Source organism: Trematomus bernacchii, unplaced genomic scaffold, assembly GCF_902827165.1.
Source record: "Trematomus bernacchii unplaced genomic scaffold, fTreBer1.1, whole genome shotgun sequence".
Lineage (NCBI taxonomy): Eukaryota > Metazoa > Chordata > Actinopteri > Perciformes > Nototheniidae > Trematomus > Trematomus bernacchii.
Genome location: NW_022987571.1, coordinates 2,503,569 through 2,520,721, shown reverse-complemented (window position 1 = coordinate 2,520,721; position 17,153 = coordinate 2,503,569). Strand labels below are relative to the sequence as shown.

The 17,153-nt window shown below is 40.4% G+C and overlaps 1 protein-coding gene across 1 annotated transcript in view; it reads left to right on the top strand.

Annotated features, from left to right (window-relative positions):
* Positions 1-17,153, top strand: part of abcf1 (ATP-binding cassette, sub-family F (GCN20), member 1) — a 36,079-nt gene that overhangs the window by 8,833 nt on the left and 10,093 nt on the right. Inside the window, exons 7-16 of the mRNA XM_034126201.1 lie at positions 2,231-2,287; positions 2,381-2,461; positions 2,535-2,630; positions 4,506-4,628; positions 4,747-4,847; positions 10,133-10,218; positions 10,288-10,427; positions 12,388-12,536; positions 12,613-12,696; positions 16,572-16,696. Of these exons, the coding sequence (XP_033982092.1) occupies positions 2,231-2,287; positions 2,381-2,461; positions 2,535-2,630; positions 4,506-4,628; positions 4,747-4,847; positions 10,133-10,218; positions 10,288-10,427; positions 12,388-12,536; positions 12,613-12,696; positions 16,572-16,696 (1,042 nt within the window). The remainder of the gene's footprint in view (positions 1-2,230; positions 2,288-2,380; positions 2,462-2,534; positions 2,631-4,505; positions 4,629-4,746; positions 4,848-10,132; positions 10,219-10,287; positions 10,428-12,387; positions 12,537-12,612; positions 12,697-16,571; positions 16,697-17,153) is intronic.

The window sequence follows — 17,153 nt, the reverse complement described above, 5'->3', positions numbered from 1 at the left end:
CCGCTGCCTCAGTAAAGCCAAAAACATTATGGACAGTTCAGACCCCGGCTTTCACCTGTTGGACCTGCTGCCCTCCGGCAGGTGCTACAGGTGGATACAATCCAAAACAAACAGACTCAAAGACAGTTCTTTCCCAGGAGCCATCATTGCTCTTAACTCCTGAAAGTCATACCTCTTAATCATCCTGCATGTGAAATAAATCTGACTCTGTATATACAGGGATGCAAACTTGTCACCTTTCGGCAAAATTTGCCGTTTTGAATCCAAAATAGGTCGTTTGTGTGATTCATGTAGATCTGCAATAAAAATATTTTTGGGGTATGGTGGGGGGTCTGGGACCCGGAGTAATCTGCGGCCGCGAGCTGTTATGTGCCATCATGACACGCATGGTGTTCTTTTTTTATATATTATAATGAAGCGCGAGCTGTGTGCTCGAGTCTTCCTGCCTGTCGGCTCTGCTCATGGATGTATAATAAGGCTCTGCTGCTCCGGGATGAGGGTCTAGCTTCAGCAGCTACATTATCTACGGTGCGTTCGTTAATATTAACTGTGCGGTCCGGAGTCACTGTGGCACAGACTGGACCGAACGGGCCGTTCAGATCAGAGCTCCCTGTCGGAGCGGCAGAGCGTGATGTGCACTGAAAAGTGTTCCTGTCGCAATATTATCGTTGAGCTAGCTAACTAGCATACATTGTCACTATCTGCTAACGGTAGCTTTAGCCTTTGTTTTCAAATTGTTTTTTTCATAGGCTATAAACGGAGGTGGTATAAGTATATATATCTTGTACTTGAGTAAAAGTAGAAGCACTCAGATATTGTACTAGAGTAAAAGTAGAAGTACTCAGGTCTTGTACTTGAGTAAAAGTAGAAGTACTCAGGTCTTGTACTTGAGTAAAAGTAGAAGTACTCAGGTCTTGTACTTGAGTAAAAGTAGAAGTACTCAGGTCTTGTACTTGAGTAAAAGTAGAAGTCCTGCATTCAAAATGTTCCTCAAGTAAAAGTAGAAAAGTGTTATCATCAAAATATAGTTAAAGTAGCGACAGTAAAAGTAGTCGTGCAGATTGTTCCATTTCAGAATAATATATATGATATGTTTTATAATGATTGATCATGAAAGTGTTCTCAAAGCTGGTAAAGGTGCAGCTAGTTTGAATGACTTTGTATACTGCAGGGTAGCTTGTGAATTCACTCCAGGTGGAACTAAAGTCTGATTTAACACTTGATTATATTTCACATCATTCATCCACATCTGTGAAGTAACTAAAGCTATTAAATACATGTAGTGGAGGAAAAGTACACCATTTACCTCTGAACTGTAGAGGAGAAGAAGAACAAAGTAGCAACACATTGAAATACTTAAATAAAGTACAAGTATCTCAAAATTGTACCCAAGTATAGTACTTGTTGAGTTTATGAACTTAGTTACTTTACACCACTGGCTATAAAGATAGAAAGACTAAGCCTTGCACAGAGGCATGAAAATACATTTTCAAAATGCTCAACAGTGCTGCCAAAATTATAAACTGACTGCTACACAATTAAAATAAATGCTTTTATATATTTCTATTAGATGTGACTCTTTGGCGTTTCTGTTATTATTAACTGCTGCTTTAGTTGTTCTGACTGCTAAAATCCTCTGTTATTCCTCATTTTAAAGCCGATATTCCGTGGGGTCGGGGGGCTCGGATCCTTGTCACCTTTTTCATACCTGATGAGTTTGCATCCCTGATATATATACATATATCATTATTATTATTATTATTATTATAAATACATACCTACTATTATTATTTATTACATTTGAGATTTTATTTGTTATACCCCTGGAAATAATGACTGCACTTTATTCCTTATTCCTACATAAGTATGTATGCTGCGTGTAGTTGTCTTATGTTGTGATGTTGTTTGTTTTGATGGCACCTTTTAAAAGGGAGAAGCATTTCGTTCTCTCATTGTACATGTATAATGACATTAAATGATTCTATTCTATTCTTGGGTGTTAAATAAATATGAGTAAAAAAGTCCAATAAATGCAGTTCCATAATGTGGTGGTATAGAGTAACACAAAATGGAAACAGTCCAATAAAGGCAAAATCTAGTAAATGTACTGAGTTACCTTCCACCTCTGGTTTGTAATGATGGGATCCAGATGCAGTGTGCTCCAGTCCTTTCTCATTGTATTGATGGAAACATCTTCTCTAATTCCATGCATCTGCACTTTGTCCTTCAGTCGCCAGATAACGATGAGGACAACAAGCCTAAGAAGGGGAAGAAAGAGCAACAGAAGGTAAGAAAGGACCACTGATGTTAGCTTAGCACTTCCATCTAGTTTTCAGCATCGTCCAGGTAACCATCATGTGATTCATCTGTGTCCCTGTAGAAAGGAAGACCTGCTAAAGCATCACGCAGCGAAGATGAAGAGGAAGAGGAGGAGGACAGTGACGAATGTGACACCATGAAGGTGTGTTTGTCCTCCATAATGTGTCTATTGTCCTCCTCTGCTCTGGATCAGTGCTAACGGTTGTGTCTCTCAGTGTGCCGAGGATGTGATCGCAGAGCAGGCCCAGCAGCAGGACCACGACCCGTCAGCTACCCTCAGCAAGAAGGAGAAGAAGAAGATAAAGAAACAGGTGATAACATGTGCTGATGATGCATTCATTATGTGTGACTTACTCATCATGTTCACATTGACTCTGAAACTCATTGAGCGCTATACACTGTTGGGAAGAGGAGATTCCTGGCTTTCTTATATTTCTATTGTTTCTCAAACTATTAAGCAATATACGTCACATGAATGTTGGTGAGACATGAGTTTCAGACAACGGAATTCAGAGTTTGCATACATTATTTTAGTGTTTATTCAGAATACTCTGAAGACTGAACCCTAAATCTAATTCATCTAGATTTGTTTGCACACATTCACATGCACGCTCATTCTCATTCACCAATCGTATAAAAACAAATTCAAAGTTGAACTTGTGCATTTCATGTCATGTTTGAGCACATGCTTACGTGCACACCCAGAGCCATGTGAGCGCCCGTACTCACAAGAAGTTACATCTATGTTTTTCATAAATGTAACCTCTCTTTTTACTCTCAAAGTGCACCATGGATGCATTTGAATGTAACATTTTCAAAACGTTCTTCCGGTGTGAGCAACACACAAACCCATATGTTCTTATCTTTCTGTGTCATTACTATGACAACTAGCCAGACGTCCTACCTGACCAATTTGAGCTGCGCAAGATCAGCATATGTAGCAAGGTGTTCAGAATAAGAGCACTTAAAGAAAGAATGTGCAAAAAATAGATCGACGTCTGCACTCACAGTGCCGCGGACTGTACGTAATGTTACTCTGATCCGGTTACTTATGTTGTGGCAGATATTTAAGTAAGCTTTCTTAACGCTAATATTATAATAGTCAGATTGCTCTGAAGATGGGAGGGGATATTCTATTCATTTTCACGTTCACACAGTCAGTTGATTTTTGCCGGCCGTCTTTCTGTATTTCCTCTATCCTGTAATATGACTTGATCGCTTTAAACTCCGCACACGGAGCTCTGATTGGTCAGCAGGCGGTGCTTTCACTGAGTTGATCTCTTAGCCTGCAACCTAACCTGCTCCGGAGCAGGTTAGCTGCTCAGCATAAGTTACCATGGAGATCTAGCCCGCTAAGAAGAGAACCAGCGTCGTAGGACCGGAAAGCCCGAGCTTTCCCTGAAGTTAGCCGGCTAAGCGAAGATCCGGCTTCGTAGTACAGGCCTCTGGATTAATAAATAAATAAATGAATAAAATAGAATTATGATAAAATATATATGATAAATATGACAGTGTATACATAGAGACAGACCATGATTATTGCACAGTGGGGATATGGGGAGTTCTTTTTGTGTGTTTAATGTCCTAATGGCCCATGGAAAGAAACTGTTTGTGAGTCTGGAGGTGCAGGCTTTCAGTGAACGGTAGCGCCGGGCCGAGGGCAGCAGGTCGAACAGATGACGGGCTGGGTGGAATGAGTCCTTCAGGATGGAACTGGTCCTCCTGAGGCAGCGAGAGCTGGTGATGTCTTCCAGGGAGGGCAGAGGGCAGCCAATAATCCTCTGGGCCGTGTTAATGACCCTCTGCAGAGCCTTCCTGTCGGCAGCCGAGCACCCTGCATACCAAGCAGAGATGCAGTATGTGAGGACGCTCTCAACTGTAGAGCGATAGGTCACCAGCAGCTTCTGGTTCAGATGGTTCTTTCTGAGCAGTCTCAGGAAGTACAGTCGCCGCTTATAAGGGTTTGGTGGTAATGGTGAAGTCCTATATTGATTCATATGGTTACCGAGTCAAACAATTGGACGACTAGTCTCTTAATACAGCCCTGTCAATCATAGGTGTTCCAAATGTCACTTTAAAAGTAACATTTAATATAGAAATAAACAAATGTTGCGTCTTAATGTCTCCCGGGGGAGGAGGGATCCGGCCCATGTGTTCTCATGTCTGTGTGTGTGTGTGTCCTGCAGCTGGAGTACGAGCGGCAGGTGGCCAGTATTCGCGCTCAGAATGCTTTGGAGGGAGATTTCTCCATCTCCCAGGCCGAGATTTCCTCCAGACAGGCCATGCTGGAGAATGCCTCTGATATCAAGGTTCATACTCACCATCCTCTTCTCTGTTCTCTTAAATTCTCTTCGCTTACTTTCCTCCATGCAATGCAGAGACAGTTGTACTCTCTGTTAATGACGATGTTTTGTTTTGTGCCTTCAGCTGGAGAAGTTCAGCATCTCTGCTCACGGAAAGGAGCTCTTTGTTAACGCTGACCTTCTGATCGTGGCAGGAAGGAGATATGGTTTAGTCGGACCAAATGGGTAAATATCTTTTAGTTATTTTCAAAGAGACTTCTATTCCTTTTCTTTTTTAAAACAATGTTTTTATTAACATGTTATACAATAAGACGCATTGTAAGTTGTTAACATTTGCCGGACCCAATATGTGACGCTTGGTCTGCTGGTCTTTTTCCAAAATAGTGCAATAGTTTTTTTTGCGTGCAAAAGACACATATCTATGATTATTTGTTCGCCCTTGGTATACTTGTGACCTTTTGGGTAAAGTCCTCAAATAAAAAAATCAGGATTCATCAAAAGTTATTTTGTGATAATCTTTTCTATAGGTTTTTTCTCTCCAAAAAGCTTCGACCTTACTGCATTGCCACGAACAATGAAATAGTCCCCCTTTCCTCCATATAATATTACTATTATATTTATGTAATTTGGCTGCTGTGATATATGTCCAAATAAACATATGGACATGGGTTACTATTTTAAAAAAATGGTAAATGTATTTAGGAACCTATCCATGTGATTTTAGGGAGTTAAATGCATCAATCTGGTGCACTTTGAGGGGCAAATAAAGAGACTAGATCTATGGGAACACCTATATGAAACAGAACTGTATACATTTCAATGATCATAATATCATGGCCATAACCAATAACATCCCATTTCCAATATGAAAAAACACTGAAACTTGTTCATTTATTTATTTTTGGTTCATTTATAGTTGTGAGTGTGTCTGTGCTCCTGAATCAGCCTCTCCTGTCTCCCTCCTCTCCCCCCTGCTCCTCTTTGAGGCAGCAGCAAAGACTCGTTTTTTATTATTATTACATGTTACTTGTTAGACGCTTTTATCCAAAGCGACTTACAAGTTTTAGCTCTCAACAAGTTGTAAAAGTTTATCTTACCTTTTTTCACCTACTTAACTTTTTATTTTTTATTCATGCATATTTGACTAATCACTCCCCCCTCAAATGGAAATCTGTGTTTACATAAATGGTGACCAAACCGTTTGAGACCCACTGAGAACTTAGACTAAGTTAACTATCTAAACACTCAGAGAGTCCTTTACCTCACCTGAGCTGAGGTTATCCCGAGCTTGAATGACACACAGAGACCAATCAGGGGCTTTGGTTTATGATCTGTATGACAGTGGCCATGTCGGCAGGCCACATCATGTAGACAGCCAGTCACCCTGTGTGAGGCAGGCCACATCATGTAGACAGCCAGTCACCCTGTGTGAGGCAGGCCACATCATGTAGACAGCCAGTCACCCTGTGTGAGGCAGACCACTTAACAGGCCATCGGGAAACCCCCCGGTCCTCCCGATGGCGATATCTTAGGAAGTATATTAATTTGTATTATATTTATTCTGCCAACCAAAGATAGAGGCAAGGTAATCCATCTATCAATTGTTTTTTTTTGTTATGCTATCAAAGGTTCATAGTTAATTTTAACAATCCAATCTAGTTTGGGTCCAATTTGTATTCCCAGATATGTGAATTGATCTACCTCTTTACATTTAGAAGCTTCTGTAGGAGAGTTTTCCTTGTCCGTCTCATTAAGGAAAAGCATGGAGGATTTAGTGTGATTGATTGTATACCCTGATATGGCGCAGAACAAGCTTATTCATTCCAACACTGCAGGAATTGTTCTATTCAGGTGCGAGATAATCAAAATGACGTCATCAGCGTATAAGGAAAGCTTATGTTCTGTCTGCCCGATTGTTATTCCCACAATTTCTGTATGCATCCTTACAGCTATTGCAAGTGGGTCGATTGCTAGAGTGAATACAAGTGGGGACAGGGGACATCCCTGACGGCATCCTCTTTTAATTAGAATCGGTTCTGATATGTTTTTGTTAGTTAATATTTCTGCTGTAGGATTTAAATACAATAATCGAACCCATTTAAAAAATATATTCCCATATCCAAATCTTTCCAAAGTATTAAATAAGTAGGGCCATTCCACCTTGTCAAAACCCTGCCACGCTAAAAGTTTGCCAGGTTTTTCCCCTTGCTCCTAGAATGTTTGGTTGAGCCTAAGCATACTGGATGCTGCCCTGTCCGCCGATAATTTATTATATTCGGCTCTTAAGAGCAATAGTTATTTTTCTACTTCAGGGTTTTTTCTCCTAAATACATGGTTTTGAAGAGTTTTTATTTTGGACTCTCGCTTCTGTCTTTTCTGGCGTAACTCTCTGGATTTGGATGAAGTATAACTAATTATATGTCCTCTCAAAAAAGCCTTGAAGGCATCCCACTTGATACATGCCGTTGTTTGTGTAGTATTATCCCTGAAATAATGATCTACCTCTGTCCCCACATACTTAATGAATTCTTCATTTTGTAGCCATTTCTGATTTAATTTCCATCTGGGTGGATCTCTAACGAGGTTCTCGTCTGTGTATACCATACAGCATATTCCATGGTCTGATATTAATATACTGCCATAGTAACAGTCCTGTATTTTTGAACATAACGTTGCAGAGAAAAGTACTTGAGTGGCATGAGTAAGCAATATCGTTAGGTTTCAGGTGTCTCCAGATGTCTAACAAATGTAACTCTTGAATGAAATGTTGAATAGTTGTTCTACTTCTAGTGTGAGTTTGATCAACGCCTGTAGATCTTTCCCTGGTTGGATCTAGTGTACAGTTCCAGTCCCCTGCAATTATATATTTTCCTGGGAGAGATGCAAGTGTAAGAAATAGATTTGTAAAAAAGCCAGGCTCATCTGTATGTTAACCAAATTCAAAGTAACTGAGAGCAGTGATCCCTGGATAACCAAATATCTACCCAATGTATCCTTAATAATATTAGAAACTTGAAAGGGCACCGATTTGTGGATAAGAGTCATGACTCCCCTTGCTTTTGATGTAAATGACGATGCATAAATGCTCCCCTGCCACCTCCTATCAATTTTTACATTGTCTTCTTTTAGAGTGTGTTTCTTGCAGGAAAACCATTTTTGAATCCGTGTCTTTCAGCTTATTCATCACTTGTTTGATTTTCTTAGCCTTTTGTAAACCTCTGCAATTCCAGGAGATGCATTTAAGTTCTACTTTTTGAGACATTCAAAATAGTATACCATGAAGTCCTCTTAACAAGACTGCCATGTATGAAAGGGTTGACACATTTACACACTAGAACATACTTTAAACATACTGAACCACAGTAACAAAATAACCCCATTCTCCCAACTGAATTGGAATCCCCCCCTATACTTTGCTTCCAGCTACTGTTGTGAACAGATCCTGGATCAGTCCAATCAGCCTTCTGAGACCGATGTGATACAAACCTAAATAAAAAAAATAAAAAACTTGTATCAATATTACTCCTGAAAAAAAAGGGATCATGCATAAATGCAAGCTAAGTAAATACTGAAATAATCAATAATTTTGACGCCAGCGTTTAAAGCAGAAATGACTAAGAAATAATAAATAAAGGTCAGTGTTTCAACAGTATTAAATTAAAAATAACATAGATTATAATTTCTGTTTGGCATCCTCATCATGAGTTACCAGTGTTCAAAGCATTGATATTATCATTGCCTTCCACCTTCACTAGCATATAAAGAAAACATTATGATAAAGAGAGGGTTTTTTGTCCTTATAGTTCAGAAATCTCATTATCAAAGTTCTCGGTGGAGTATAGCTGTCTCTCCTCAGCCCGACCCGATGCGCTCTTTCCATCACTATCGGGCATTTATTATAAATAATAAATGTTACATAAGATTTGTATAGGGCATTTCCCAATGCTCAAATATGCTTTATAAACAAATAAAGAATATAACTACAAAATAAAGAAATAAATTACCTCTTTAGAAAGTCACAGAAAAGGACATTTGATTTTGTATTTCTAAAACTCTCCCTATACCAGGGGTCTCCAACCTTTTTTTAGGGTGAGGGCTACTTTCAAAAAATAAAACAAGTCGTGAGCTACTTTTACTCCTTTTTTTGTTTTTTGCAGTGTATATATTTAGCACATTTTAACATGATATGCTGACCTTTAACCTTTGTGTCTGTTTGGGTCTGTGGGACGATGTGTTTTTTTTAAATGTTGAAGGGAAAAGCATCAATCTGGAGCACTTTGAGCACAACATGAATTGATGGAAACAGCTCTCAACACTCAGATGAAAGAGAGCTGTATACTTTTCAATAATCCAAACATCTTTAGAATATGATCACAACCAATAACAAATCATTTAAACTGGTTTATTCTTATCTTATGTTACCTAGTTAGCATTCTTTCTTTCTATTCATGCATATTTTACTAATCACTCCCCTTTCAAACTGTTTTTTCTTTTTTTTCTGTCCTGTAGTACACATTGGAATGATTTCTTACTTAATTGTTTACAACTATATTAAATAGATAAAGGTGTGCTCTCTCTCTCGCTCTCAGAGGCTGTGTGCTCCTCCGTGGCGATGACGGCTTGCGTTAAAAAATAATAATAAACATATCTGTAAAGTGGGGGAAACAGGATTTTGAAAAGTGGGGGGGGACATGTCCCCCCTCTCCCCAGTGCGTCAAGTGCAATAAATAAATATGCAAGTTGCAACAGTAAAAGTTAAAGCTCTGCCCCTCATGTGTTGTATAGGCTGCATGATAGGCTGTTCAATGGGGCTGATGTGTTGTGTAGATTCTGCCAGAAGGAAAATCAGCGGGGAGGTGCCACATTGCTTTTCTTCCAGACTGCAACGCTAGTCCCGCAAATCAAGCAAGAACGTGATTGGTCGATATTCATTGTGGGGGTGGGGGGGTGTTAGATAGATATAGAGTTGTAGTAAGTAGATAGAGTTCGCTATGATTTAGGTTTCGTTTATGCATAGGGTAGATTCTTTTAATTACATTTCCTTTATTTTGTTGTGTATTTTTACATTTTGGATTTGCTTGGCGAGCTACTTATTGAGGGATTGCGAGCTACCGGTAGCTCGCGATCGACGTGTTTGAGACCCCTGCCCTATACAGTAAATGGAAAAAGGAGGATTAGAATGATTTCCTCTTTAATTGTCACACACATGAACACAACAGAGAAATATATTCCGTGCCCTTAACCCATCCTAGTACAAGGAGTAGTGGGCAGCTCTTACACAGCAACCGAGGAGCAATATGGGGGATTGGTGCCTTGCTAAAGGGCATCTCAGCATTGCCCATTAGGCTCTCAAAGTACCAGTCCACTCTCTGTTCTTTTGTTTTTACAGAAAAATAAAATCGTAAGTGTAGAGAACCCACTGCAGGTTGTCTCGTGCTGTTGTTACCAAAGCCTGTAATATTTCTGATGTTCCCTGCACTGACTCTGTGTTCACCCGTCTCGTGTTTCAGCAAAGGAAAGACCACATTACTGAAACACATCGCCAACAGAGCCCTCAGTATTCCCCCCAACATCGACGTGCTGCTGTGTGAACAGGGTGAGTGACCTCCATCATTCCTCTCCCCTCTGTCCATGTTGTAGTCTCCCACTGACTCTGTGTGTGTAGAAGTGGTAGCTGACGACACGCCGGCGGTGCAGGCGGTGCTGAAGGCGGACACCAAGCGCCTGAAGCTCATGGAGGAGGAGAGGCAGCTGCAGGCTCTGCTGGAGAAGGGAGAGGACAGCGTGGCTGACAGGCTGGACAAGGTGAAAAAACTCACCTAGATCCTTCGCCTTGTGCGTTCTTATGGTGTTGTTTCATGCAGGCCTTATAAACGTGGAAAACAGTGGAAAGATGTATAACCCTCCTGTCCACTTGTAATGAATGAACATGAATCCCAATTAGTATGATTGTATGAAACTACTGTGCATTTCATCATTTAAACACGGTGTATAAAAAACTATAGCATATGAACCCAACTTATAAAACACATTTATTTAATCATTTTACAGTAATTAGCATAACGTTCATCTAACATATTATTGAACGTTTAAAACCTAAAAGTACTTTGGCTGATATTGCATTGGATGGAAAATGCTTAATAACCACCATAACTTACATTACTTTCATTTGCGTTTTACGGTCTCAGTCGGTCGTTTCCGTGAACGGTGCCTCACTTAAGATGTTGCGGTCGCAAAGATTTGTGCGACCTCATTATCTCCTCGGTGTATCCTAAGCTTAAGGAGATAAAGGAAGCATTTAAGCTCCTTTCCTATCATCTAGAGAACTGTTAGAAAAATATCACTCGTCACCGGCTTGGTCTTCAATATCAGGATACATGTATTTATTATTCTTGCAAGAATGGAAGTAGTCATCACATACAAAGCTGCGTGGGACAAATAGTTCCCAGAATAGTGTCCTTGACATGCTTCTATACAAGAGAGTGTTACAGTCACAAGATGCAGAATACCGGTTCAAAGCAGTATTCAATGTTTAGTTCAGATTAGCTAAGGCCTGCGTAAGCAATAAACATGACAGTCATATGTCTATCTCCATAGAGGCTGAATCATCATGTTAATTGTTGTCACATAGCCAGTGGCGTAACAAGGTTGTGATGGGCCCCGATGCAAATATTGTTTTGGGGCCCCCATCGCCCCAAACATAAGCGCACGCTGATGCGCTCACACACGCACGGACATACACAACCACTCAGAAGCGCCACATGTATAGGCTATCAACAACAGCCTATAGCGAACTAAGAAGAGGATTCCTTGATGTCTGTCTCTGGGGAATGGGCCGGTAGGCCTACATGGACCGGTTGCTATAATATAGCTTTTGATCTTGGCGTCGGGGGTCTCAATAGCGCCATAGAGTCCCCTATCGGTTGGGGCCCTTGGGGGAACTGTTGGACCACTGCCAGGCACAGCTAAATCTAGCCTCTCCTCCTGGCTGGATGGAGAAGAAGGTTGCACAGCCACGGCCACGGATACAGCTTCACTTGTGGAGCTAGATGGCAATGATGGTGGTGAGGCAGGTGAGCTATCGTTAGCCTCCGGCTGCCGCTGCACGTCAACATTGAGAACGTTAGCGCTCGATTTCAAGGACGATGTATGACAAAAAAAACTGTCTAACTTTGTCAGTTTAGCTGTTACGTCTCCTTGTTCTCTCTTGTCCTTTCTCTTTTGAGCGCCGCTCTTGTGCTTTGGTTTGCTGTACATTATAAATGCAAGCTATTACATTTTTTATAATGCTACCGAACTTGCTGCTGCTAGCTATAGCACAGTACAGGTTGATTAAACGGTTCGCTTGTCACGCAAGGTATCACATGACATGAAAGGGAACAAGGTCATTGGACAGACAAATTACAAATTAATTTAGGTTGCTTGGTTACTTTGAAGACTGTGTGAACCGGTCAATGCCATTGGGGCTGCACCGTCGATAGATACGCCACTGCACATAGCTATCATATACCTAAAACAGGGTGTCCTGACGCTCTTCTAGGTAATCATACATCCTGTTACGTACACAGCTACGTAGGGCCTTTGTTATCATATGCTACTCTAATATTAGAAGAGTACATTCAGTATTTTTCCAACAAGAACTCTAACCGCTCTAATCATGGCTGACACTGAGGTACTTCCCGCTCATACCCTCAGTTAGAAATCTTCCTGGGGACAAAAGACTCTTGCGACTGCAACCCTCTGGTTTCTCTGCTCTCCTCTGCAGGTCTATGAAGAGCTGAGGGCCATCGGAGCTGCAGCAGCGGAGCCCAAGGCCCGCAGAATCCTGGCCGGTCTGTCCTTCACCACCGAGATGCAGAACAGACCCACCAAGAGGTTCTCCGGAGGCTGGAGGATGAGAGTCTCCCTGGCCAGGTACAGCCTCACTAAAGTCATGGATGGAAGTGATCAGAAGTTCTGTTTCACTCACTGTTCACATGTGTTCCCACAGAGCCCTGTTCATGGAGCCCACCCTACTGATGCTGGACGAGCCCACCAACCACCTGGACCTGAACGCTGTCATCTGGCTCAACAAGTAAAGATTCACTTTTAATCTCCGTCAAACCTTAGTGGTTAATATTGGTTGTTTTAAATCGGAATGAATCATGTTGTTGGTCTGCAGCTAATCACATTGCTCTCTATGGCCTCCCAGTGTGGGCCAGCAGGGTGTCCGCGGGGTCTTAACCTGTTACGCACCGCCCCCCCGGTACCGGGCGGATAAACGCGTCATTTGCAGGAAACAACGTCTAAGGAATCTTAATATTTAATAAACTATGAATATTTTATATCCATGTAACGGGAAGAAACTCAGCTAACTGATCTTTTTAATTTTTTTTTCCAAAGAAACCCCCACAATGCTAACACTCAGCCTCTGAATTAGCCACGAGCGAAAAAATGTAACCTATCACTGCACCTAAACTCACTCATAACTCCCTTATTACTTATCCTAGATGCACAGCCAACCCATCGATTAGCATCGCCTGGAGACACAGAATCTGGGGGTGCCCACCTCAACACTCAGTGATGAACATTTGCGACGCTATAAACGAAAACGTACATCAAAACATGTGGCGCTAGGTAGCTACAAACGCTAACATGGCTTACCTTGGTCAAAACTGGTCTTCAATGGCATTAAAACGATAAAAAACGATGCTGCAGTTAATCCATAGGTTAATCCAATGTGTCTGTGTCCTCTTTGAAATTATTTCTGATAATCCATAAGCATTAAAAATTATTTTCCGTTTCCAGATGTCAGAGCGAGAGATCGCTTCACTCTGGTGCAAACCTGCATGCGCGAAGCCCCCACCGTTTGTTTTCACAACGAGTGTGTGTGGGGGCATCCCCCTTCGATTCTATTGGCTCTAACGGTCAGAAAGAGGTGTCAACCATAAAAATCGACCAAGGGGGGCCAGAGATATGAAAAAAAAAAACATTTCCACCCAAATCACCTCAGAGGTGGGGTGGTTTTGGCTAAATCTCTCTAAAAAGGTCAAATGTCACTTGTTTTGCATCAATCTTGATACAGGGTACTTATTATATGTTGTACTTTGGATTCCTAAAGCTTTTAGTATACTAACCCATCATCCAAGGGTAGTTTTCACTATAAGTAAAAAAGAATTTTTGGACGGACACTATAATTTACAGTTTTTTACTATGTAAAATCTGAATTTTCTTTAAAATAAAAAACATCTATATTGATTCTGACTTTTCTACATCCAACTCACAGGTTTATCATTACTTTGAGAAAAAAGATTATTAATTTAACCCTTTTAGAAGGGAAGATATGGTCATTTGTTCTGGGAATGTCATTTTCGAGCCTGAGACCTGAAAAACAGGCTCAGAGCTTAACTGGTTAAAAAGTATTAAAAGTTGATAAATCAATTTAGCGAAAATTAAGGCTATTAAAAAGTATTAAAGGGCATTTTCCAAGGTATTACATTTTGTAGCTTGTTTTCAATAAGTATGTAAATTGTCCAAAGAGGTTGTATTCTACAGTGTGCCTGAATGTAATCATTGCGTAGGTGTGTAGTGTGATTCTGTGTAGTTTATTTATGGCATCCCGTTGGATTTGACGTCATCTGAACAGCACATCGCACGCTCACTGCTTGATAGCGTGCGAAGGTCCGTTTACGCCGGTTGTTAACCTGTTATGCACCATCCCCCCGGTACCGGGCGGATAAACGCGTCATTTGCAGGAAACAACGTCTAAGGAATCTTAATATTTAATAAACTATGAATGTTTTATATCCATGTAACGGGAAGAAACTCAGCTAACTGATCTTTTTAATTTTTTTTCTCCAAAAAAACCCCACAATGCTAACACTCAGCCTCTGAATTAGCCACGAGCGAAAAAATGTAACCTAAAACGGCACTTAAACTCACAATAACTCCCTTATCACTTATCCTAGATGCACAGCCAACCCCTCGTTTTGCATCAGCTGGAGACACAGAATCTGGGGGTGCCCACCTCAACACTCAGTGATAAACATTTGCGACGCTATAAACGAAAGCGTACATCATAACATGTGGAGCTAGGTAGCTAGAAACGCTAACATGGCTTACCTTGGTCAAAACTGGTCTTCAATGGCATTAAAACGATAAAAAACCGATGCTGCAGTTAATCCATAGGTTAATCCAATGTGTCTGTGTCCTCTTTGAAATGATTTCTGATAATCCATAAGCAATAAAACTGCTTTTTCGTTTCCAAATGTCAGAGCTAGAGATAGGTCCACTCTGCTGCAAAATTACATGCACGCAGCCCCCACCTTTTCTCTTCACAACGTGTGTGTGTGGGGGCCTCCCCCTTCGATTCTATTGGCTCTAACGGTCAGAAAGAGGTGTCAACCATCCAAATCGACCAAGGGGGGCCAGAGATATGGAAAAAAAACATTTTCACCCAAATCACCTCAGAGGTGGGGTGGTTTTGGCTAAACTTCTCTAAAAAGGTCAAATGTCACTTGTTTTGCATCAATCTTGATACAGGGTACTTATTATATGTTGTACTTTGGATTCCTAAAGCTTTTAGTCTACTAACCCATCATCCAAGGGTAGTTTTCACTATAAGTACAAAATAATTTTTGGACGGACACTATAATTTACAGTTTTTTACTATGTAAAATCTGAATTTTCTTTAAAATAAAAAACATCTATATGGATTCTGACACTTCTACATCCAACTCACAGATGTAACCTTGCTTTGATAAAAGAAATTATTCATATAACCCTTTTTAGAAGTTAAGTTGTAGTCATTTGTTTTGGGCATGTAATTTTCAAGGCTGAAACATGAAAAACAGGCTTGGTGCTTAACAGGTTAAACAACATCGTTATGGGGAAATGCAAGTTTGCGTCCAAATGGTTGGAAGATAAGGAGGAAGGACAATCAATACTGTATATAGTCAATGTGAGGTAAAGTGTGTAACCGGTTAAAACTCCAAGTGGCGATGAGGTCTTAAAATGTATGGAAAGGGTCTTAAAAAAGGTCTTAAAAGGTATTACATTTGACTTCAGGATTCCTGCATATACCCTGGCCCAGTAGTGCCCACCCCTCACTGAGGATATTTAGTTATGTATATCTGGTTCTGAAAGGGGATATTATACAAGCATCGGGTGCTCCTTGGCTTCAGTCAGTGTAAAGATGCGTGTGTCAGAATCAGAATACTTTATTTATTATAATATAGACTTTTGGGTGACATACTTGAGAATTACAAAAATAAAATAATAAAAAAATATATTTATACAAACACTATAAAATGTAGTATGGATGGATAAATAAATACAATTATGAATAAATACAAGATATTTATGTTGACATAAGCATTCAATAATATAATAAAGGTCTAAAAGATTAAATAAATTAAAATCAAAATAGTTTAAGTAAAAATGTGCACATTGTACTACAATAATATCATTTATATACATTTTAATAAGATCCGTCTTGCTTGGAACTGTGTAGACTGCTGTTGTTGCTAACTAGCCTTCATGGCTCCTGCACTTTTGGTTGGTTTACTTCATAAAAAGAAAGGCTTGAGGCCCACCATGGTAACCTATCGCAACCAAACAAACAGCCTGACTACTGACTAATACGATAACTGGTAAACTAAGTTTTTGTTCCTACAGAATACATGCATGGATAAAATGACTGAATTGACCTTAAAGTGATAAGTAATACATATCTCCTGACAGGACAGTAAAGAGAGCTGTTCTACTCCTGTTCCATCACTGCAGCTCAGAATAACACAAGCCCCACCTTGGGCGATCATTTGAAATAAAAAGCTGTATACATGATGTGTGCATCATTGGATCATATGGCCCCTTCAACTTTTATACATTTATTAGAAATTCAAAATACTATATATTGTTTTTACTTCATTATATAAATGCTTTATTCAAATGATCGTCTCTCTTCCACAGCTACCTTCAAGGCTGGAAGAAGACCCTCCTCATAGTTTCCCACGACCAGAGTTTCCTTGACGAGGTGTGTACGGATATCATCCACTTAGACTACCAGAAGCTCTTCTACTACAGAGGGAACTACTGTAAGTATTATTTTTAGATCTATTTAGATGCAAAAAATGTCTTTATTGTTTTTCCTCACGATATTTCATTCAAAATATTAACAAAAATCTAACCTTTAATTGAGGCAACATAATTGAAAGAAACATTACATTCTTATCATGAAACAAATATTTTTATTTAGCTAGTGGAGCCTCGCAGATGGGGGTGCTGCAGCCCCCTCAGCACCTCCCCCCTTCCAGCGTCCATTCGCGATGTCTCTCTGTCTCGCAGACCCCACGCAGCAAGCAGGAAATGACACCAGTAACCCAGCTCACACTGTCCGCTCCTCACAGCAGCGAGCCGCACAACGTCCCTCCAACACGGCACCCAGACCCCACGCAGCATTCTCATCTGTTTGTCATTACTGGTGTCATTTTCTGGTTGCTAACAAACGCCATTGTAACACATAATCACTGATGTTCCGCTGTAACGGTGGTG